General features: G+C 51.3%; 1 protein-coding gene across 1 annotated transcript in view; it reads left to right on the top strand.

Annotated features, from left to right (window-relative positions):
* The window catches only part of PAIP1 (poly(A) binding protein interacting protein 1), an 816787-nt gene that overhangs the window by 95784 nt on the left and 695786 nt on the right, over window positions 1-25217 (top strand). The window contains exon 2 of the mRNA XM_069627237.1: window positions 13976-14196. Within this exon, the coding sequence (XP_069483338.1) occupies window positions 13976-14196 (221 nt within the window). The remainder of the gene's footprint in view (window positions 1-13975; window positions 14197-25217) is intronic.

Here is a 25217-nt window from a genome sequence, read left to right as displayed (position 1 = left end):
TGCATCTGATCCTGGGCCTAAGGAAAAAGGCTTACCATTCTGAATCCAGTCTTCAGCAACACCTATAAAGACAAGAAAGAACAGGTTAGCATTACGGTCTTCAGTGACAGCTCTTCACTTACCTGGTCCATCGCTGTCACCAACGCCTCGCGCTGCATTCCGGCATCTGAAAGACAAAGGCTTACCTACTCTTCGTGCGCTCCGGAGGTCTTCACACTGCATTCCGGCATCTGAAAGACAAAAGCTTACCAACTCTTTGCACGCTCCGGAGGCCTTCGGCGCTGCATCCCGCATCTGAAAGACAAAACAAGGTGTGTTTAAAGACATTGTGGAACTTTAATACTCACGTGCCATTACTCCTTTCCACATCTAACCCAGTGGGTATTCCGCCACCCTGCAGCCGCCCCGAACTTGTACCTGCAAAATAAAAAGACAGTTAGAGCGCATCGTGAAGCAGGCAACAAGCGCTTACTTACGTGCTTCCAGGCGCTTCTATTCATCACACGGGCTCCATCTTCAACTCACTTCAGCCCGCCATCCGCCATCGCTGGAACCCTGCAAAACAAGAGACATCATTACAAAAGACTTTAAAGACATTAGAATTACTCGAAACTTACCGTTCGTGCAGTAAACGACGAACAGCAGTCCTCTGAAGTCAAGAGGCCTGCTCCCCTTATCCAGTGAAGAAACTGGTTACAGCACCCTGCCTCGAGGCAGATGGAGAGCACGGCGTTCACTTACCTAAGGTGAGAGCGTTAACCTTTGGGGTTCTACAGGAGAAGAGAAAGGGAAGAAGAGAGAGACATTCAATAACCCGGTTCATTAATCCCACATTTTCTATCTGCAGACATCTTACCCTTCGAGCCAGACATACAGTGCACAGAGGTCCAGCCCAAAGAGCCAGCCGTGTGTTACACATCACCTTTGAAGATACGGTATACGCCCAGTCAAGACCGGCGCCTCTACGGGAATCAGGTGAGCGTTACAGGTGGGAGGTGGTGTTTCAGCGCGTTCCTCCTCTGCATTTTCAGAGTTTCATCGATGAGAAGACGAGACGTCCGGTAAGTTCTTTAGTTTTTAGGGCACCCAGACTAGGGGACACCTTCCCGGGGTCTTCCCGGTCCGGGAGGAGCTTTAAAAGCTCTGTTACCGGGCTTTCCCCTGAGGTGCCTTCCAGGCCTAAGAAAAGACCAGAGTTTTCTCCGAGGGCCTCCTTAGGGGGCCTGCTCACACCGGTTTGCAATCCGAGGCCCCTTATGTGAGGGCTATTGAACAGATCAGTTCTACTGACACAGTGGGTACCGGAGCTTGCTTCGAGGTCTCCTTGTCTGGAGCTTCCCATACAGACACTGGGGCGTGCCCAGAGGCCTCTATTGAGGTTTTCAGTTTTTCTGTACCGAACCAAGGTTCGAGGCCCCTCGTGATGGAGCTGTTACCGGACTGGGGTCTGAGGTCCCTCTATCAGAGGCTAAGGTGACCGACAGAACTGAGAGGCCTATTAAGGTCTTGTCGGTGAGGTGGGTTCCTCATCGGTCCCGCTCTAGTGGCGATACCGGTTCTGTTGAGGGGGCACAGAGTGAGGTCGCTGACCGTAATTCCTCTGTTACCGATCGGTGTGGCAGAGGTTCCTCTTTCAGAGGCTAATTTGCCTATTAGTATGTCTCAGAAACATGCTAGGCCACACAGTACCGGCTCTGCCGAGGTGTCTTGTGTCAAGGCTAAAGTCAAGACCCCTGACATGTCTGTGGAGATCCCTGCCTCACTCACACATGTGACGCAGTTCTCAGGCGTTGACAAAATGGCGCCCGTTCCTGTGTGAACTGTGATGGCCATTTTGGACTCTTCCCTTTCGCCTACGCCATCAGCGTTGGGTGCTGGGAGCATTTCTTTGGGTGAACAGCATTTTCCTTGTGCACCGTTTCGTCTAGTTTGACTGGAATGCTCAGATGCCATTACAGCACTCGGTCTCGCTCCCTGCGGCATCTGTGCCATTGATCTATGTCAACCCGGCTGGTGAGGGCCCCTCTTGGCAGCCCTCTCCCTTGTGGCCCTGGAGCTATTCATCTCATGAGAGGCCTCCGCCTCCCGCACTGTCTAAGGCTTCGGCGGAGGATGCCTTCTTCGGAAAATTTCAGAAGCTAATGCACTCCGACCCAATGAAGGAATATTTCAGAGGTCTTTTTAAGGAAATCTGCCCTCCTGGGCCGAATTCTGTACCGACGGTTCCCGTCGCAGCACCGGTTGTTCCTGCAGCTGTCCCACCTCTACCAGTTGGCCCACCTCCAGCCCTTCCTCCGCCGCCCTTGTGTCCAATAGACAAGTCTTCGGCGGAGCCAGACGTGACTCGGGTCGATCCGGATGCGTTGGATGACACGCAAGGGGATCAGGATGGCGATGACCAACCCCGCTCTGTTAAGGCGTTTCATGACCAGCTACTGGACATGACTCTTCTGGATGTTCCAGTACCTGAGGCACCCCCCTCCGCAAGAAGGGGTGCTTTCGGGGGCGTTCACCTTGCCTCCTCAGGAGCGCACTGGCTTGTTCTCCCAGGACGACATTTGGGCCGAGGTCCGCAAAGTCTGGGATAAGCCACACTCTGGACTGCACGTTAACAAAAAGATTGACGCTCGTTATAGGCTTCATACTTCGGAGGAGGTAGCCTTAGCGGTTTGCCCGCTTCCTTCCTCCATAGTGGTGGCGGCCGCCACGCTTCAAACCAGACCGGCTTCAGCGTCATCTACAGCGGCGGCTCAGGTTCTGGCCAAAGAGGACAAGCTGCTTGACTATTTGTGGAGGAAGATCTTTGCTAATTCGGCCCTGCAGTTAAGCCAGGTGAACGCAGAGCTCATTTTAGCAGAGGCAAATATGAAAATGTGGAAGGCCTGTCGGAATTTGAGGAGTTTATTCCTGCGGACAAGCTGGAAGATTTTAAGGCTGGCTTGTCAGATGAGTCCTGGCGCAGGATATGCTTGAGGCTGCGGCGCATCATGTCGACACCTTGGCTCGGGGCCCTCATGCTTGGTGTGGACACCTTTAGTCAGGCTTGGCTTCATGCCACAAAGTTTTCCAAGGAGGTTCAGGATAAAGTTCTGGACCTGTCTTTTGACGGCAAAGAACTGTTCCATTTATCAACGGATGTAGAGCTGACTAAAACTAAGGACAGCACTCAGACGGCCAAGTCTTTGTCCGTTCTGGTAAAACTACCTTTTAGGACTCAGAGAACGCCTTTGCAGCCTAGTTCTTCCTCTGGGTTTTGGGGGTTTCTAGATCGAAAGACACAGAGAGTCGATCCTCCAGCTAGAAACTCCCGTCGGCAGCAATGCTGGTTTTTTGCTTGGTCCTCGGCCTCCTCCTTAGGATCTGGGGGACTCGCCTCTGAGAAGCCCGCTAAATGAGGATTTTCGGCGCTCGCACTAGACCCTGGTGGGAGGGCGCATTGCGTCTCACTGGGAGGTGTGGCAGACAATCACCGAGGACCGATGGGTCTTGTCAGAAGCTCGGTCGGGCTTCCGCTTGCCCCTCCCCCCTACCCCACCTATCAGTCCTCCCTTCCAGCAGTCGGGGACGCCCTCACTCAGAGCCGAAGTCCAGAAGCTTCTGGATCTCAAGGCGGTGGAACCCGTTCCCCTAGGGGAGCGAGGGGAGAGCTTCTACTCCCGTCTGTTCACGGTGCCCAAACCCAACCAGGCTGGCCTGCGCACCATCCTAGACCTTTCCCAGTTCAAACTTTCTCTTCCCCAAGAGATTCAAGATGATCACCCACGGCCAGATAATGTTATCTCTATGGAAGGGCGACTGGCTCAGCGTGGTGGACCTTCAGGATGCTTATATGCATATCCTCATTTGGAGCCCGCATCGGAAATACCTATGGTTTTCCATAGGTGAGGAGGATTTCCAGTTTCGTGTGCTCCCGTTTGGTCTCATCTCGGCACTGCGTGTCTACGAAGATGTCGGTCATCACAGCTTATCTTTGGCTACAGGGTATCCATGTGTATACTTGTTTGGACGATTGGCTGCTGCGCAGTCCTTGTCCACTGAAAGCCTCGAGCAACCTTCTGTCTCTCCTCCAGCTCCTGTACCACCATGGGCTGTCAGTGGACTGGCGGAAATCCTCCATGACGGTCTCTCAGGACTTGATTTTTCCTGGGTTTTCGTTGGAACACGATCGATTGCAGAGTGTAATTGACCCCGGACAGAATGGCTGATCTGTTCGCCACGTGTCAGGTGTTTATGCAGTAAGAGAACATGTCGGCCTGGTGGTTCCAGAGGCTTCTGGGCCTCATGGCTTTGTGCGTGCTGGCTCTTCCTCTTGCTCATCTCAAGATGAGGCGGACGCACATGGCTCTTCAGAGCTCGTGGCTTCAGGCAGTGGATCCAGATTACAAAATGATACTGGTTCCACCTTTCATGAGGGCGGGCCTCTTGTGGTAGTCGTCTCTCAGCAATCTGTTGGTGGGTGCTCCCTTCCAGGACCCCTGCCCACTATTGACTGTCACGACGGATTCCTCCCTTCTGGGTTCGGGTGCAACGCTGGATCATCTTCAGGTTTCAGATCTTTGGTCGCCACAGGACAGACAGCTTCATATAAATTATCTGGAGCTCCTGGCGATATTCCTGGCGCTGAAAGCGTTCAAACCAGGCATAGTCAACAAGGTGATCCGTGTCCGCACGGACAATACAGTGTCCATGTTCTTTCTCCAGCATGGGGTCTGGCATGGATTCACATGCTCATGAATATTCCCCGTCGTCAGGCCGGGAATACTCGTATAGAAAAAATCAGTATCAGTTTCGTTTCTGATTTGTCTTTCTCAGTAGTAACCACTCACTGGTCTCTGGGTCATACTGCCCCCAGCCAATGACTGCCCTCTCCCTAAGCCCTGCCCCCGGCAGCCATCCTCAGATTATTACCGCACGTTCAAGTGTTGGGAGTCCTCGTGCTGTAGCTCTCGAGCTTTTGCTGCGATTTCGCGCTTTTTTCAGGAGCGGACATGGCCCAGGAGAAAGGGAGCTCGACGCTTTGGGAAGCTGTTCAGGACCTGCCCTGGATGTCAGCTTCAGAACGTTTTCAAGGAGGACGAGCATTCGTTATGCCTCTACTGTCTCCATGAGGACAAGACGCACAAGGAAAAGGACTGCGCGTTTTGTGGGAACATGTCGGAGCGGACCATGAAGGATCGCCACCTCTGTCTCGCCAACTGGTTGGAAGGTAAGAGCCCGCCAGGCGAGAAGAAGAAAAAGAAGTCTGAGCGGTCTTCTAAGTCCTGTGAGGGTGCTCCGGCGACGGGGGCCCAACAAAAGGCTAAGCACCGCGAGTCCGCGGGCACCGGGAGCGCCGAACGGTCGGGCTCCTTGGCTGCCAGGCAGGGCGCATCCTCCCCAGCGCCATCGACCACAAGCCAACGCTCTGGCTCGGGTAAGAGGAAGTCCGAGAACCCGGCGAAGCTTCTGGAGAGGCCCCAGTCGATCTCGAAGATTCCGGCAGAGGGGGAGCGAGGCTTAGACCCTCCCCCCAAGGTGAAGGCCCCAGGCGTACAGAAGGTGACGTTAGCCTTAATTCACCCTGCTAAGACCTCGATTGAGGATGTCGCCGCGGCCCTGGCTCGACCCCCACGAAGTCCTTGTTGGAAAGGGTGGGGGAGGGGTGGGTGGCCGTCGTGGATAAGGACACGACCTCTGAAGAGGAGCTCATCCAAGTCGTGGAGGAGGCCCAGCCCATCGGGAGGGATCCCGACGGTGACGCAGACGAGGCTCCTCAAGAGCCCTCGCTCCCGTCGTTTCCGGCGCCGCAGGACACCTCGGCGGCTATTTTGTCAGCCATCCAGTCCTTATGCTCGGAGATGAGGACTAGGTTGCCCCTTCCCCCGATGGAGGTACCTGAGCCAGACCCAACGGGGGAACCGGAGCCAGGACCTTCGGAGAGCCCACCACTTAGGAGGAGGACGCATCCTAGGCCTCCTCTCCTGCCTCTGCGGCCTTCTCTGCCTTCCCCCCCGGTCCACTACCCACGGGGATGATACAGGCATGGACACGACTACGACTGGTACGGATGACGACGGAGGCGACGACGGGATGTGTCCCCCGTCGCCCCCTGCCCGGGCGTCCCCGCCCGACGAGATTGGATCCTTCCATGCTATGATTTCCAGGGCATCCGAGCTCTTCCAGCTCTGCCCCGAAGAAAAGAAGGAAGGGTTCCTTTACCAACAGCGCGAGGCTAAAAGGAAGACGGTCCTCGCCGTACCGCTTCTTGATGACATCTGGGATGAGGGGCTCGCCCTCCTCAAAAACCCTGCCACGGCGCCTGAGAAGAGGGACCGGTACGAGAAGAAGTACCGGGTCCCCGACGCTGCCCCCTTGTGCCTTAGGTCGCAACCTACCCCGGATTCGGTCGTTTCGGCGGCGGCCAAGAAGAAAGCGGGGGGGGGGCATCGGCCTCGACTTCAACCTCCCCGCCGGACGGCGAGGGTAGGAAGCTGGATGCGATGGGACGACGTGTCATCTCATCTGCAGCGACGACCATTAAGGCGGCCAACGCCCTGGCCATCGTAGCCCGCTACGACAGGGAGTTATGGTTCAAGATCGCCCCTCTGTTGGATTTCCTTCCGGACGCCAAGGGGACTGAGGCCTTGGAAATCTTACAGGAAGGTGAGATTGCCTCGGACCACGCCATTACGGTGGCTACGGACATCGCCGATGCCGGTTTCCGTCAGTTGCGCAACAGAGTTTGCCTGAGACGACGAGGATGGCTCAAAGCGACGGATTTCCGCCAGGACGTACAGACCAAGGTTTTGGACATGCCCTTCGATGGGAACAACCTTTTTGGCAAGGCGGTTGATGAATCCCTTCAGGTGATCAAGACGGACACGGAGACGGCCCGTGCACTGGGTGTGCTCCAACAGCGACAGCCGTCCTTTCGGAGCTCCGGAGGCAGACAGGGTGCCCCCAAGGGAGCCGGCAGCAGCTCCTCTACGTACCGTCAAGCGGCAAGATCTTCATCGCAGGAGGCCTACAGGGGACGCGGCAAGTCAGGTGGATCCCGCCGTCGTCGCCAAGGTGGTCGAGGAGGCAAAGAGGCCTCCAAGCAAGATTGAACCGACCGTCGGGTCGGGCCCCCGCCAAAGCACCGCGGTGGGAGGCCGGCTGACTAAGTTCGTCGGCGTGTGGGAGTCCATCTCCACCGACCGTTGGGTGCTGGACGCCCTGGCCCTGGGGCACGCCCTCGAGTTCCACAAGAGGTGCCCCCGCATTCCTCCCGTGGCCAGGAAGGAAAATCGCGTCCCTCAACTGCTGTTGGAAGTAAGAGCGATGCTCAGGCAAGGTGCCATCAAGCTCGTTCCAAAGAGGCTTCGGGGCTCCGGAGTTTACTCAAGATACTTCCTCGTAAAGAAGAAGACAGGAGGATGGCGTCCCATCCAGGACCTGCGACGACTGAACAAATACATCAAGGCACAGAAGTTCCGGATGGTCACCCTCCAGCACGTGCTGGGACAGCTGGAGGAGGGTGATTTCCTCTCGCCGTTGGACTTGGAGGATGCATACTTCCACATCCCTATTCTAAAGAGACACCGAAAGTTCCTCAGGTTCGTGGTCAAAGGGCGGCACTACCAGTTCAATGCCCTCCCGTTCGGATTAAACTCGGCGCCAAGGGCGTTCACCAAGTGCCTAGCACCGGTGGCGGCGCGGCTGCGCCTGCAGGGGGATCCACGTCTACCCCTACCTGGACGACTGGCTCATACGGACAAGGACAAGGGAGCTCGCCGTGGAACACACTGCGAAGACCGTCCAGCTGCTCACGGACCTGGGGTTCTCCATCAACTTTCCAAAATCCTACCTGGTCCCGTCGCAAGTCGCCCTGTTTCTGGGAGCACAGCTCGACACAGTGGCGCAGCGGGCCTCATCGTTGGAGGAAAGGATAAGGACCATCCTGGGAAAGGTGCAACATCTGCTGGCCACAGATGTGGCCAGAGTGAGGTCTATCAAGTCCCTCCTCGGAATGATGTCCTCCTGCATTTATCTGGTGCGCCACTGCAGACTTCGGATGCAGCCCTTGAAAGAATTCCTCGACGCCCACTGGATCCAGACGACAGGCAGCTTCGAGGACCGGATCGCGCTCGACGAAGCGTTCCGTCAGGCGATACGATGGTGGGGTGTCCGCTCTCATCTGACGGCGGGAACAGATTTCCTAGCCCCGGCCCACCAGGTGACGGTGACGAAGGATGCCTCCCTGGAAGGTTGGGGAGCGCACACCGGGGGTCTCCACACGAGAGTCCTTTGGCTCCCGGAGGAGAAGACTCTCCACATCAACATCTTGGAGCTCTGTGCAGTGTTCTGGGCCCTCAGGTCCTTCCTTCCGTCCCTCAAGGGCAAGGTGGTGAGGATCTTCACTGACAACACCACCACAATGTTTTACATTCGGAAGCAGGGTGGAACCAGATCCCCTGCCCTATCCAAGGAAGCCCAGGATCTGTGGCATTGGGCCGTCGCCCAAGGGATGTTTCTGGTACCCTTTCATCTGGCAGGGATAAAAAACACCATCGCCGACTCACTCAGCAGAGAGCTGCGCTCGTGCCATGAGTGCGAACTGCGCCAGGATCAAGGGGACCGACTCTTCCGACGATGGGGCGAACCCCAAATCGATCTCTTCACGACGGCGGCGAACTCCAAGTGCCGAAGGTTCGCCAGCAGGTTTCCCCAACCGAGGAGCATGGGCGATGCTTTCTCGTTCCCTTGGGATGGCCTGTTCCTTTATGCGTTCCCGCCGTTGCTACTCCGGCTCGTCAACCAGCTGCGCAGGTCCCGGTGCAGGATGATCCTCGTCGCACCGGCGTGGCCGAGGCAGATCTGGTTCCCGGACCTTCTGGACTTGTCAGCGTCCACACCAGTCAAGCTGCCGACGGACGCGGATCTTCTCTCCAGAGAAGGAAGCGCCATTCTTCATCACGAACCAGAGTCGCTGAACTTGCAGGCCTGGCTCCTGCAGCACTAGAGTTTGGAGGATACGACATCCCGGCCGACTGCAGAGAGGTTCTTGCGAAGGCCAGGGCGTTCTCAACTCTCAGGTGCTACGGACCAAATGGAAGAGGTTCTCTGTCTGGTGACGTGCGCAGAAGATTAACCCTCTGCGGATTACGGCCCCTCAAGTATTGCCGTACCTATTGTCCTTGGCCAAGGCTGGCCTGTCTCACGCTTCCATCAAGGTACATCTGGCTGCCATCTCACGTTACACCAGAACTACAGGACGGGCGCCCTTGTGGTCTCATCGACTGGTGAAGGAATTTATGAAAGGACTGTTCTGATCATTCCCGCCGGTGAAGGCCCCTGCCCCGGCGTGGGAGCTCAACGTGGTGCTGACTAGGCTCATGGGGGCCCCATTCGAGCCTATGCATTCAGTGCCGTTGAAGTTTCTGTCGTGGAAGACAGCATTCCTCGTGGCCATCACCTCTCCAACGAGTGGGAGAGATCCAGGCCCTGTCTTGCAAGCCTCCATACTTGACTTTTCACGACACGAGGGTGGTGCTAAGGACGCACCCCTCCTTCGTGCCCAAGGTGCCGTCGGACTTCCACCTCAACGAGCCCTTGGTGTTGCCAGTTTTCTTCCCGTCGCCTTTGTCGCCGGCTTAGAGGACTCTGCACTCGCTGGATGTAGCTAGAGTGCTGAAGTTCTACTTGGACCGCACAAAGAGTTTTCGGAAGACATCACAGCTGTTTGTGAACTTTGGACCTGTGAATCAAGGGAAGGCTCTCTCGAAGACTTCCATTTCCAGATGGCTCTCCGGCTGCATCATGCACTGTCACCGGTTGGCAAACCGACCGTTGCCAGGCCGTCCGAGAGCCCATTCGACCAGAGCGATCGCTGCTACTACGGCGTTCCTGTCTGGTGTGCCCCTGCTTGACATCTGCAGGGCTGCTACGTGGAGGTCGAAGCACACCTTCACGAGATTCTACTGCGTCGACCAGGATTCCAGGGAGGAGTCCAGAGTCTGCTAGGCAGTGCTGCGCAACCTGTTCGCCTAAGGTGAGCCTGATGAGGAGGTAAGAGTTGCTTAATGTTGAGTTGTTGTATTGCTTTATATTGAGCCTTTTGCCACCTCCCGTGGTTGTGCATGTGTATACTGCTATGTATTCTTATATTCATGAGCATGTGAATCCATGCCAGACCCCATGCTGGAGAAGGAACAAGTTACTTACCTGTAACTGTTGTTCTCCAGCATGGGTCTGGCATGGATTCACATGCGAACCCTCCCGCCTACCCCTCTGCGGCTCTTCACTTGGTCATACTGCCACTTCACGTGCTACCAAATCTGAGGATGGCTGCCGGGGGTGGGTCTTAGGGAGAGGGCAGTCATTGGCTGGGGGCAGTATGACCCAGAGACCAGTGATTGGTTACTACTGAGAAAGACAGATCAGAAACGAAACTGATACTGATTTTTTGCTATACAGAGGATTCCCGGCCTGACAGGGAATATTCTTGAGCATGTGAATCCATGCCAGACCCATGCTGGAGAACAACAGTTACAGGTTAGTAACTTGTTCCATATCAACAAGCCGGGGGGTACCTGGTCTCCTCCTCTTGTGGATCTTGCCATTTAGGTCTGGGAATGGGCGATTCAGCGTGGTATTTGGCTGGTCGCAGTACACATCATGGGCCAGCTAAAGGTTACTACAGATGCCCTCAGCTGACGAGCAATTGTCAGCTACGAGTGGGAACTGAACACGTAGATCCTCTCGGATATTTTTTGCTGTTGGGGGACTCCTACCTCTTTGAGACATCTACAAAGAGGAAACTTCCCCTGTATCCCTCCAGGAACGGGCTCGGAGCCTCCTCACTGGGGGATGCTCTCGAAATTCCATGGCCCAACATGAAGGCCTACGCTTTTCCGCCTCTTCCTCTGGTCCATCGGGCGCTTTGCAAGCTAAGGAACACAGTGAATTGCTCCCTGCTGTTCATAGCCCCTTGGTGGCAGCCAGGTTTTGGTTTTCGGAGCTTCAGCATCTATCTTTGTGCCCACCGCTCAAGCTTCTGACCTCCTTCACCAGAGCGATCAACAGCTGTGGCACCCCTCCCCACAATCGCTCAGCTTGGCGGCTTGGTGCCCGAGTTCAGATCTTTAGAGCGCTTCAATTTGTCTTCTGATAGAATGCGCATTATTCAAGCAGCCAGCAAGCCCTCAAAAGATCTCAGTATAGAAGCAAATGGCCACGGTTCTGTCACTGGTGTTTGGCTAGGCAGCTGGACCCCAGGGAGGCTACTATCGACATGGTCCTGTCTTTTGTTTCACATCTGGCAGAGTCTGGCATCCATGTCTTGTCCGGCAGGACATATTTATCGGCTGTTGCCGGTTATTTGTCCACTGACCAGTGCTCCTTTTTACTGTCTAATCCAGTCATTAAAAGACACTTTGTAGGCCTGATGCACCTTTATCCTCCTGTTTGCAACCTGCATCCAAGGTAGGATTTGAATGTGGTCCTTACGGCCTTGTGTCATAAGCCTTTTGAGCCCATGGCTACTGTCGATTTTAAGTACCTTTCGTGGAAAGTGTCCTTTTTGATCACTGTGACTTCGGCAAGGCGTGTAAGTGAACTTCAGGCCTTGTCGGTGGAACATCCATTCTTTACTTTTCATAAGGATAAGGTTGTCATGCAAACAAATCCCGCCTTTCTTCAGAAGTGGTCTCTGATTTTCATTTGAATTAGTAAATCTCATTGCCTGTATTCTTCCCAGACCCGGCCTCCGAGGCCAAAAGAGTTCTGCACTGCCTGGACGTTAGAAGAGCAATTAAGTTCTATCTGGATAGAACACCTGAGCTCAGTAACTCTTTGCAGCTTTTTGTGACCTTCGGAAATCCGCAAGTAAAGCCGGCCTCGAAAGCGACGATCTCCCGGTGGATCGCGGTCTGTTTTACTGAGGCCTATACCATTCAGGGTCTTCTGGCCCCACAGGGAATTCACGCTCCTCTTGTGCGGCGCAAGGCGGCTGCCGTTGCCTTCCAAAAATATGTTCCCTGGGAGACCATGGCGAAAGCGGCTACGCAGGCCCCCCCCCCCCCCCAATCGGCTTTTTGTAAGCATTACTGTGTGGACCTGAGTTCCAGGGCTCATGCTCAGTTCGGTCAAGCTGTGGTTAGGAGCCTGTTTCAGTAAGGAGTTTCCATCCACCCGTAATTCCTGTGAGGAGTGCTTGGGAATCTCGCATAAGCATGGAGGAAAGGGGGCGGGACGTAGGAGTATAATAAACTTACTCACCGTAGTGACTACCTTACTCCTAGTCCATAGTCCCCTTTCCTCCATACCCCCCCCGCTGTCCCCTCTAAAAAGTTTCCTCTGTTACTGCTTAAAGGTCATAGACCTGGCGATAGAAAAGGAGTGATGGGCGATGCGCTGGGCGGAGCTAAGGAGGGCGGGGTTATGGCCGCGTGCGGTACCCCATGTAAAAAGAGAGGAAGGACACATTTTTGACAAATTTGATGCTTTTTTACCAAAGCGCTCCAGTCCCGTCCCACACGACAGAGGAATGTCCCATAAGTATGGAGGAAAGGGCACTATGCACTAGGAGTAAGGTAGTCACTAGGGTGGGTAACTTTATTATTTATTGGGCGAACAGCAGAGTCTGCCAGGCTGACATCCGGAACGGGACTTTCCAGAGTCTCTTTCTCTCCCCCACAATTAAAAGCTTCCAGTCTCAATCACATTGAGCACATTAACCCCCCTGCGCCTTACCCGAAGGCGTGTTCTCGTACCGGGGGGAGGAGGGGCTAGCTGCTTTCGACATTATTCCCCTGGCTTCCCTCGGCGAACTCCGTCAAACTCCTACGTGCCTACTGCTTCGTTTCACAGTTAGGTTTTGAAGACTGGAGCAGGCGAGAGGCACCGGCAGGGAGAGCTGGGCTTGCTGTTTTCTTAAAGGAGCAGTAGCAAAGTTTCCAATTCACTGTGATTCAGCTTAGGGAAAGCGGAGTCCGAACAAAAAGCAAATATTCAGTCTCCGACTCTGGCAAACTCCTACTTAACTGACTCTTAAAACCAATTTCTTTTTAATGGATTTAAACTGAGAGCAAGAACGTATGTCTCTACCGTTCTTGTGAATTGTGCAATGTAAACTCTGTCTGGACAAGCCAAGTAATGAGTCAGTTGGCACAAGGACCACTCCAACTGTGTTTGGTTACTGGTGGGCATGCAACAAAAGAACAACCTGCTGTTGTAATTGCAAAATAATTTTGTACCATATGTGAACCTGTTGCCACATAGCTCTAAAACTGTATTCATTGTGTTGAAGAGGACTTTTTCTTTTTTGTACAGTGTAGTAGAAAAGATCAAATATTTTTTAACGAACAATCAAAACGGACTGGTACAACAGGGTTTCATGATATTTAAATCCATTTCCTCTATGCTGATAAGGGGCTACACAGTAGAATTTCCCATTTTTTCTACCCACTTGTCCAGCCTAAAATAAAGCTTAGCGGCATAAAAGGCAAAGCAACCGTATTGAAATGATTAGCCATGCAAAGTGAAAATGGGAGCAAAAATGTGTCCAGAAATGTCAGTGCCATATCATTGACAAATGGCATCACAAACGCGTTCAATTGCTGACATGGGAACCAAACTGAACAGAGCCAGAACCTAATTAACCTATTTTTAGCCCCTGATTTACTTGAAGTATGTGTTACAACTGGACACGTTCTTTACATTAACCGAGCTGCTATCACTAAAAGGTCCTTCACCATCCAGAAGACTTGATTACTACACTACTGTGGGATAAAATGTGTGGCTTTTGTAATGTTGGAAGTTCACTCTAATGGAAAACTGAATGATCCTGGATTTGTTAATGTTAGTCATATTTGTTTGCCTGTTTGGATAATGTAGCCTCCTCACAAACTGTAGCCCCTTATGTTTTTGTTTCTGGATATTACTGAACCATGATGTGGGGGTGGGGCAGAAGTAAAAACGAAAAATTGATGTTTTTGTTTACATTTATTTTTAGATCCTTTGAGACGCCCGAAATCTCTTCCTCCAATAAACGATATGTATGTAGCCCACAATTCGCAACCAAGTCCTCCGCCTTCAGCTCAAGATATATTGTCAGCACAGTCCTCTGGACCACCGGTTTCTAAAGTTCAGATTGCAAACTCCACAGCAGTAGCATCACAATTGTCTGTGAATGCACCAGAGTTTTATCCACCAGGATATGCCAGTGCGTCTACAGTAAGTACCAGACAATTTACACTTAATGTTTAATGTGGCTATTTTTTATTGTTAATTTGTCTTTTTGCATTTGTTTTTTTACATTTTTTTCATCTGCCTTGACGAGAAAATGGTGACACAGTGCTGCAACAAGTGGGGGTCCTTTTTTTGACACATACATTAAAGTGCTTTCTGAAGGCTGGTAGCCTGCCTTTAAAATGAAGAACTATTGGGATCTAGCAGCAGAGATCTATGTTTAAATTTAAAGTAGGTTACATGCTCAATCTTAGCTTGGGAGAGGGTTTGCTCCACGACGTTTGGCAGTTGGACTCAAATCCTTGAAGGATAACCATTGTGACACATTCTAGAACAACAAAGGTGACTGGTGTCTGTGATTCCTTTAACTACTCTGCTGGTGTTAGTCTGCCATCGACTCTTAAGCTTAATTTTCTACCACACAAAAAGATGCCAGCATCCTGTTCCCAGTGCTAGTCAAAAACACTTGTTTTCCCCTGAAAGCTGTATGCTTGGTAAGCACGGCGGCGGGATCCCACATGGCTGGGCCGAGGTGAGGCAGGAGCGATTGTGCTCGCTGGTGTCTTTTTCATTAGAATGTTAGTCATGACCAGGAATCCCCTGATCTTCTTTTTCTTTGGGTTTGTCAATGGTTTCCCAGTGAGTCCCCGCCCAGGGCCCCACTGGTAAAGTAACTGCATGTACCTCCAAAACTGCCAAGTCAGGCTGCCTATAAAGGTACCCTGAGGTCCTTTTTGACATGCAGGTCTCCCTGCCTTATACCTTGTACAACACATTGGCTGGTAGCAGCTTTGTCCCAGAAGGTTCCATGCTGCTGCTGCAGCAATTTTGTGATAATTGAACAAAGACTTGTTCCATTTATAGGGATTACCTGGGTTTAGATGTCCATTGAGAATTGACAACCAGGCTGTGTTTGCATGGTAAGCATGCTTAAAGGTTAATGCCATATAGTGACGTGCCATTCCTGCGGCTCGAAGTTGGCAACTTAAAACAGCCATGTCCAGCTGTGACTGATGTTTGAAAGGTTGACTTGGATTTACTGCTGAATCCCCTTCCTTAATTTGTGCCCTAGAATAAGCCTGAGAAAGTTTGAATGTGGGGTCCAACTCTGATTGGATGTTTGCCAAATATTAATTGTGCATTTTCCATCAGTGGATGCTTGATGTGCATCTAACTCACAAGAACTATAATAAATCTGGGAATTTGCACAATCTTTGTCAGTCGCAAAGCAGCTGAACGAGGAAGTTGCCCAAGGTAGATGAAGGCTCTGCATTGGCACCTGTTTTTAATCAACAATGCAATGGCGATGTACTCTTAGGCTCTGTGTACTGCGTACCTCATGCTACTTGACTAGAGGGAACAACACTGGTGTTAACATCCCTTGACTTAGTGGGCACAGCTGAGTTACCTAACTCCAGGTTCCTTAGAACAGCCCTTGCTGAGCGGCTCTACTACAATGAACTGGCAGTCGGTAGGGTCTGCGACCTATGACTGCTCAAGATCTCATCTTCCCTGATTGAATAACCACTTGCATATTTTGGCAACTGAGGCTCTTTTCTTGGCTACTGAAGTGACTGGACTGTACAACAGATTTTCTGTCTTATTACTTCTTTGCTGCAAGCAGCGTCCCCTACACCTTTTTTACCTCACTCTGCATCACTTTCTCTGGTCTTTGTTACATTTAATAACTTTGGGTGCAAGCTAAGCACGACCACAAGTGCTGATTGCCCCAATTTTGATAGCACTGCTGAACCATAACCATGGACCTTTAATATTGTGTGTCCATTGAAAAGCAGTGGATTTATCGAAGTTCTAAAACTTGAACCCTTGAACATTTCCAGTGACTTCAGCAGAAGTCATCAATCAACAGCTGGTCACCTGTAGCATAATGCATTTCCATTGCTCCCAAGTCTATATAAAGTTAATTTTCATAAAGATACTGTGTAGAACTTCCCTTGAATTATAGCATATTAGGTTATACTGCAGTGAGGGCCTTAAGGTAGGGCACTTAAGAACCTCACAGATGGATTTATGCGGAAGACACCCAGGTCCTCATTACTCTCACAGGGTGCTATGAGAGAGATTTAATAAAGCTAAATTAAATTTACCAAGAAATACAAACATGGATGGCTTTACACAGCATCTGCTTAAACAACGACAAGACGGAACTTCTGATCGTTGGCACACAAGTCAGTCTAAACAAACTTGACCCACAATACCAATCATTCAACATCGACAGTAATATCAAGGTCGCTAAAGAGGTCAAAACCCTCGCCGTCTACCTTGATTCTACCCTCTGCCTCAAAAAGCAATTGAACACTAGAGCTTCCACCACAGTTTACACTAACAAATTAATCAACGCTTGCAAACCCTTTCTGTCCTCCAACAGTTGCTTCACCCTCGCCAGTGCTTTGATTTTATCTAAACTGGATTACTGTAACACCCTATTCTTAGGCACTACTAATTGCAACTTGAATAAATTACAAGTTCTCCAGAACAATGCCCTTCGATGCGCTTTGAACATACCGCATACCAATCACATCTCCACCATCAGACGGGACTCACATTGGCTACCAGTACGTGACAGAATTAAACTACTCATTCTTGTCATCACCCACAAATGCTTGACTATGACAGCACCTCAATACCTGTCTGACAAATTTTCAAGGCATAGCTCCACCAGACTTACTAGATCGCCTTATCTACACTGCCTTAATGTACCTAAGTATAATCTGAAAGCAGCAGGTGCGTCAAGCTTTCCGGTGTTAGCAGTAGAGTGCTGGAACACCCTACCAACTGACATTAGAACCGAACCTTCCTTCTTGTCTTTTAGATCCAAAGTGAAGGACCTGCTCTTCACTCAGCAACATTGGTCCACCTTTCATTTGATTAGTATCATCACTCCTTGGCCTTTCCAGTTTGGCCTTCATTACTGTATCTGTACCTGGACTTGTAGACACACGAGCCATGACGATCGTGCACAGATGCCTATATGGCACGGCGCCAGGATACCTTAAAAAGAAAATCGCACCCTACACACCTAAAAGAAACCTGAGATCAGCCGACACAGGCCTCCTGGTTATCCCCAGGGTGAAACGAGCAGCAGGGGGAGGCCGAGCCTTCCCATTCATAGCAGCCAAATTTTGGAACAACCTCCCAGGGATTCTTAGATTGGAAGGAAATTACGGCAATTTCAGGAAACTTCTGAAAACATACCTCTTCCAATAACCCCCAGATATCTCAGGACCTCCCACTTGTATCTTGACTCTTACTGCGCTCAACTAGACTCCTCTCTCAGATGTTCTCCGCGCCCTGATGCCTGCGGGCTGTCGGCGCGTTACAAACATATAGACATAGACATAGACACTGACTACTCTGTAGACACACTGACTACTACTCCCTTGGCTGCTGTTGCTACTTGGCTGCTGTTGCTACTCCGACCATTTTTGTAACCTGGTCTGCATAATGCTTCAACCTTCTACTGTATTGCAATTGTAACAAATGTTTCATGTCTAAGCGCCCAGATACCTCAGGGTTAGGTCGCGCTATACAAATTATAAACTAAACTGCACTGTGGAGGTGCAGAAGTAAGACTCCGACATGGAGGCGTCATTGTGGCCGGCATAAACTTTTTTTCAAGTGATAAAATTAAGAGAACCGTGTCTTGCCCTAGCTCTAAGAGGGGTTTCCCTGTCTCAACCAAGTTGAAAGTCCTATGTCCGAATCCAACTCCGTCCCTCACACTAAACTAAATAAAAAGGAGACTTTCTTAGTTCAGAGGAATGACTTCCTTCCCTTGGACAATCAGGAGGCCAGTTCTTGGTTTGCAAGTCTCTCGAGGGATGGGGGGGTGTTGAATGGCTCCCTTTCTCAGCCTTCCTCAGGCTTCTGGTACAGTTCATCAACTAACAGTGGGATGTCCCCGTCCCCCCAGCTTTTCCTCAGACTTGTAACACAGTTCAACAATTGGCAGGGAATTGTCTCCCTTCCCCAACAGCCTCTCTCAAGCTTTGTCTTTGTCACAGGGGTCCCAGACCCTGGTTGGCAGACATGGTTTCCTTCTCTACCAAGTCTTAGTCCCAAACACAGGTTTGGTTTACTTTCCTGCCAAGTTCTGTGTTCATCTGTATTATTCTCAGAGTTCTCTTTACAGTCTCTTGATCTCACATGCAGACTTGGTTTATTCCCCTGCTAAGTACTGCACTTGTATATCTTATTCTGACAGTTCTTCACATTCTCCTCTCTTACTTGATAGCCCTAGGTCGCTTTGCCTCCAAGTACTGCCACGAAGAAGATTAGGTACTCTTGTTATGAGACATGTCCTTCTCCTGTAAGGGTCCTGGACTATGTTCCCTTTGTTACAATATTTCGATAATGTTTCTGTGTCGCACAGAAGTTATCCTTTCCTATACATTTCATGCAGTATTGTTGGGGTTTCTGTACCCTCTGGGGACCCCCAACCCAGACTCAGCCCCCCAAATACCTTTAGGGTCTTTACTGCAGCCCTCTGGTCGGTCGCAGGCTTCCCCATAGCTTTCTCTGCCTCGCTGGATCTCTGTAACTCTTCTCAGCTTGCCGCAGTTACTCTGCGGCTCCTGACCCTGTTCGACATGCTTCTTCGAGCTGGACCGCGTGGTCCTGCAGTGCTGTCCTGCGGGCGCTTTCCCCAGCCAGCCTCACGGTTCACTCATTATGTCTGGTGAAAACCGCCACGTCAGCGTCTCAGCGCCTGCGTCGGTCTGCTCCGACTGCTCTCCACGCCAAGCACCAGTTCCTCTTGCGGTTCCTCTTCTAAGCATCTGACGTTTGGGTGAGTCAGTTGTCAATTTTGAAGGTTTTTTCAGAGAACAAAGCAAAGATTGTTATACAGGCTGTTGAAATTGCAGAAAACATCCCCGCCTTCGCTCGCACCATGGAGAATCTTAAAAGTTGTGCTCCATAGCCGCCGTATAAAGAGTACCCGAAAAGAGTACCCTATAGATTGCCCCCCAAGTTGCCTCATCCAGTACCATCCACAGCTTTGCCTCCCAGCAATGTTGGAAGCCATGCCTACCCTCCAGCTTTTCCGTAATCAGTACTCTATAAATCTTTGACAGCGATTCCCTCCTGGTGGTAGATTCCACAATTATTTTCTCAAAGGGTTTGAAGGGGCGAGTCAATTCAGAGCACCATATGGGAATGGTCAGAATGCCTTTAACGCTGAGTTATTCGAAGATCGACATTGATCTCTCCCCCATGACTCCAGCTAATTAATTATAATCGATGAAGGTGTTCTGGTAAAACAGTTGGGTGGCTCTCTCCAGGCCCATGTCGGACCATGACAGAGTGTTACGCAAGCCCTTATTGCTCAGGTCGAAGGGGGGACCCCACAAGGAGTATTGGGGGAAGGCATGAGTAAAGGGGTGCATTCGTAACATTGCACTTCCAAGAAGCCCAAAGGACTTATAATGTAGGGTGAATCTTGAGATGGCCAGGGAAGACCTTAGGCGGGGGCCCATAGATGTCCCTTGCCTTTCTAGGGTGTGTGGGTATATCTTCTATTTACGTCAAATAAGTGCCCATCTCGTCTCTCATCTGCTCCAACATTACCTTGAATTCAGCTGCCTTGTGGCATTGCCTGAAATCTGGGTGACCAAAACCCACACAGGACCTTGGATGAGTCAGGGTCGCATGTTTAACCCTCGGTCTCTTCCCACTCCAAATAAATCGCTGGACCGGGCCGTGTAAGGTTGAGAAGAAGGTGTCTGGGATAATGATGGGGAGGGCCAAGAAGAGATTGAGGAAATGGGGGAGAATGTTCATTTTAATCGAAACCATGCGGCCGAACCATGAGACTCAAGGGGCCCAACGTAGGAGGTCCGTCCTTATCTTGGCAAGAATCGGGAGAAATGTATCTCAAAGAGGGCTCCCAAGTCCCTAGGAAGGAGGATCCCCAGGTATGGAGAAGCTCTCCATTCAATCATCATACCTTCTAAAGTGTCCCTTCCCCCGATTTCCTGATCCCTTTCCCCCATGGGCATTATACATGATTTGGAGTGGTTTATCTTCAAGCCAGAGAACTTAGCAAAGGTGCGTATTAGGTCGTTGAGAGTTGGAAGGGAATCTTGTAGGTTGGTCATATAGGCAAGGATATAGTCGGCAAACAGTGAGAGTTTATAGTCATGATCCCCACAGCAAACTCCTTTGATCCTTTGGTTTAGTCTTATGGCAATGTCTAGGGGCTCCATCGCCAGAGCATACAAAAGGGGAGGGATGGGGCAACTCTGCTGAGTCCCTCTTGAGAGGAGGAGGAGGGGGGGAAGAAACAGAGCCATTTACAGCTACTCTGGCAGAGGGGCCATTATACAGGGTAGCAATCCACCTACGGAATGTATCGGCCAGACCCATTCTTTGCAGGACCTTGCCAATGTAAGGTCACTCAACCCGGTCGAAGGCCATTACTGAATCCAACGAGATGAGATAGGCCTCCAAGCCCTTACTTGAGGATTCATACATCAAGTCCATAGTCTTTATAATATCCTACCGCTGTGTGCCAGGAATGAATCCAACCTGGTCTCCATGGACCAGGGAGGGGTGGTGCTGGGCCAAACTATTTGCAAGTAATTTTGCTAGGATGTTTACGTCCATATTGAGGAGGGAAATAGGCTGGTAGGATTGGCACTGGGTTGGGTCTTCCCCTCTTTGGGTATAACCATGATAAGGGCTGATAACATGCCAGGGTGGAGCGAGGGATTTGTAGAAGAGAACAGTGAAGCCGTTGTCACCCGGCGCAGTGCTCGTTTTCGTAGAAACAATGGTGTCTTATAACCTCCGAGGGGTGATGGGCCTCTCGAGAGGGTCAGCTTTCTCGGGGGGTGGGGGGGAGGGGACGCAGGATTGGGCGTGAGTCTAGAAATCGGTCGGCATCAGCCCCGTCTCCCATATATTCCGACTTGTAGAGGGGTTCATAATACTGGTGGAACTGTTCCGCTGTCAGTAATCTACACATTTGTTTCCTTGGGGTAAGCGCAGGGAATCCACCCTCCTACTGTTTCTGTTCCCTCAACCTCCAGGCAAGGGTCTTCTGCCTTCTCACCCTTTTCCATATATCTTTGCTTTAAGAAGGCCAGCTTCTCCAGCATGGGGTCAGGGAATATTCATGAGCATGTGAATCCATGCCAGTTTACCCCCCGGTTGACGAGCCTCTATTTTATCTCTAAGAAGTCTCGCTTCTCTTGCCTGTTCTTTTTTTCCTTCTCGTACCCATATGAATGAGAACACCCCTGATTGCATAGAACGATAACGGGGAGGTGGACGTGTCAGGAATCTGGGATGCCTTTAAAGCCACTAAGTTCTCTTTTATGTCGGTGAAAAGGGATTGGGATAGTTCCTTGTCTCGCAGCAACAAATCGCTACAAGACCACCTCGAACCATCTGGGGGTTTCGGAGGAACCCCTATACGGACCCTAACCAGGCCGTGGTCCGACCAAGGGATCAGCTCTACATTAAGGTCAGATATTCTTTCCCGAATGGAGGTGTCAACCAGTAAGTAATCAATTCTGGAGAACGTGGCATGGGTTTTAGAGAAAAATGTAAATAGAGGGTCATGCCCTTGCCGTGTCGTATGATAGTCGGAGAGCCCCTGTTCCTAGTTGACCATTTGGAAACCTGCAGCCATCCTGCTTTGTGCTTGTGTCTGTGTAGGAGCCCCCTCAGACTTCCTGTCTCTATCGGGGTTGAGGACCATGTTGAAATCCCCGCCCACAATTAGAGTCCCCATCGGCGAATGCCATGATCTTAGTTTTCACCCCTTACCAAAATTGGTCTTGAGCCTCGTTTGGGCAATAGACTGCCGTCACCTTACTGCATCTGATTTCCCCCTTGACCATTAGATAACGCCCCTCACGGTCTTTACACTGGGCCTTTGATGTAAAATGCGCCTTGGGAGACACCACAAGCGCTACCCCTCTTTTCTTAGCTGGACAAGAAGCATGAAATATCTCCTGTATGGATCTGGCCCTGAGAGACGGTACCCTCGCCCTAGCCCAATTGGTTTCCTGGAGAAATGAGAAGTGCAATTTTAGCCTATTAAATTCCCTCACCACCATAGACCTCTTGTGGGGGGAATTCAGACCACGAACATTAAGTGAACCCACCATCGGTGCTCGGTTTTTTTCATCCATTGGTGGAACAAACCTTTCTTAGGTTCCCTCTAGGGAATCGTATATTACCCATGTCCCCCTCTCCGCTCAGTAAACTCTGGTTCCACACAAGAGAGCTGGTTCCCTTGGAAGTCAGGTCACCGCCTGGTAGTTTCAACAAGCAACAACCCAAAAACAAGAACAAAAACCCCAAGATCCCCCTTGAGCGCCTGGACTGCCTGCGACTTAGAGAATGTCGTATGGCCAGGCCACCAGTGCCTACCTCCTCAGGTTCGGAAAATCAAGCACAATGCCCCCTCCATGAGCCCTCTCCCCCCCTTGTGCTCAAGTAGAAACAGAATACATTGTCATCCACTCCCCCTCCCCACAGGACATGCACCTAAACGACTCCACTCTTTTAGCGAAAGGTCCAAATAAGGTCAAAGGACAAAGTTCCACCTCAGGTTTTCTGAGGTGAGATACGAAATCAGATTCTTCTGACACAGCCAACCAACACAAGATGAGGCTGGGACGCGGTCAGTCATTGGAAGCTTAGGGGAGGCCGGAGTTGCTCTTCTGAATTCATGTTACCACGGACCCAGTACCTTTCATTGAAATTGTTGGCTTTCTGGGCTTCTGTTAACTTTCTCCCCCTGCCTTCTTGTTCACCTCCTGCGGTGGGCTCGCCCAGGAGTTCCCGGGACACCCTCTGAATGTCATCCTCCGTGATTAGGGAGTATTTATAACCTTCATATTCAAACGAGAGGTAAAAAGGAAATCCCCATCTGTACCTTACTGCTTTGGACTGAAGCCATTTTGTGAGGGGACCACATAGTCTTCGCCGTGCCAAGGTGAAAGCTGACAAATCCTGGTAGATCGTGATCTGTGAGTTATCCCAGTCGATCAGGCCTTTCTCTGTGCAAGCTCCAAGATTTTGCTCTTCTCTGAGAAATAGTGAAATCTCACTAGTACCGACCTGTGGCCCCTGGTGGACGCCCCTGCCCTACGGGCCCTATCGATCGTCGGTTCGTTAGTGTTGCTCTCGTCGACAAGTTTCATGATCACAGCATTGATGGCCTTTATGATGTCCACCTGTGTCTCGCCTTCCCGCTCCGGGAAGCCCAGGAACCTCAGATTGCTTCGTCGCTCCCTGTTCTCTAAATCATCCAACTTGAGGGTGCATTTCTCCTCTCTCTGTTACATTTCAGAGAGATGCATGTCTATTTGCGTCTCCAGGAGGTAGACGGAGGTTTGATTTGCTTCCAGGGCTTGGACTCATCTCGTCCATGGTGTCCACTTTTTTATCCAAGGAATTCAACCTTTTGCCAATGTCAGCTCTGAAGTCTCGGATACGTCTAGGAAGGCTGCCTTGTATGCCCTTATTCACCGATTGGGCTACCATTGCTTCTGCCTGCGAGGAGGAGGAGGCATGTGGGTGTCTCCAATGCTGGGACCGGAGCGTGGCGAACCTTTGCAGGGATTCTGTCCAGTTCATCAATGGACACCAGAGGGGCAAAACAATCCGACTAGGGTGGTCGCCTCTCCCAGGAAGAGGGCCTCCGAGTGGCACCGGAAGTGAAGGAGAAACGCAGCGGACCCTAGAGGGCGCCCCAGCGGCGATTCAGGTGTCTTAAGTTGTGAATTGTCTGAAGGACTCGTTCGGCTCCAGGTGGGCTGACTTTAGGTGGGACTTGTACAATAGTGGCCTGTCAAAATGCATGCTCCTCTGTGACTCAGTGCAGCGTCCCTCCATCGTGGGCTGCAGGGCTCTTCAGGTCCGGCAGTAGGAGGATCCGTAAGTTGGAGCCGTGGGAGATAAGGGCTCTGTGCACACCGCTGCTGGGGGGAGGGGGGTCGAGGTGTCAGCGGCCCGCAGGGTGCCGCAGCAATCCTTACGAGTGAGGGCTGGAAAACTACAGCAAGCCCTCAGTGTCTGCCCGTAGGCTACAAGACTGCCCACTGTCATTCAGCTTAGTCAAGGAGCGGGCTGCCGTGGGCGCTAGGCCCACCTCCTCTGGTGAGAAGCGTATCACTGCAAATATAGGGGCTAAGAACATGGGAACCCCACTATACGCTGCTCCAGGAGTGTAGAACCCACTTGTTCGGATGGCCATTCCAAGGGGTTTTAGGGGGCGCTCTGGTCCCTTTTGCCGCCACTGAGTAGGAGACCGACAGAGATGGGTCAGAACATCTCTGCGCCCCCTGGTGGCTCCCATTGTCAGTTTTTATGTCGTTTCGATTACAGTCTGTAGTTGGAGACTAGACAGTTCACTCACCTTATTCTGTTTGATCCTTGTGGATCTGTGCACCTTCCTCGTCGGTTTCTTGGCTTGGATCCTCATGGTACTTATCCCTATTCTTCCTCATTTCAGTCCTTTCTACTTCTTGTCTGTTATAGAAGTATATCGGAGTGGAGGTGAAGGGGAGGTGTCAGCGTTCGGTGTATACTGCATTCTCCCACAATAGTAGTCACTGGTTCCATAGAGGACTTCCCCTCCCATAAGATCCACCCGATGAGTACCACCTGCAGGGGGTACTATCGGGTAGCACCCTAACCTCCCTGGCCTCGTGGGAAGGGACTCTCCTTTGGAAGCACTGACGACATCCTGGGAATCGTCAGAGCACACAACCCATAAAGGGAAGCTAAACCTCTAATTAGGAAGGTAGGTCTTAAGAATAGTAGATGGACAGAGCAGTCAGTATAAACTTCAGGAAGGGGAAATAGGCTGACACAAAGGTACAATTAGTTGACATAATTACCCAAAGAAAATACATCACACTAAAAGTACCCTGTGGATGTTGTGGCGAATCCTCAGGTATTGTCCCTTCTCCTCTGGTGGGAGCCCCTTCCCCTTAGGCCAGGGCGGTGTGGACACTACCCAATAG

The sequence above is a fragment of the Ambystoma mexicanum genome, chromosome 6p (genome assembly GCF_040938575.1).
Source record: "Ambystoma mexicanum isolate Mex_15411 chromosome 6p, UKY_AmexF1_1, whole genome shotgun sequence".
Classification (NCBI taxonomy): Eukaryota; Metazoa; Chordata; class Amphibia; order Caudata; family Ambystomatidae; genus Ambystoma; species Ambystoma mexicanum.
The sequence above is the reverse complement of the archived record's forward strand: the minus strand, read 5'-3'. Positions and strand labels throughout refer to the sequence as shown.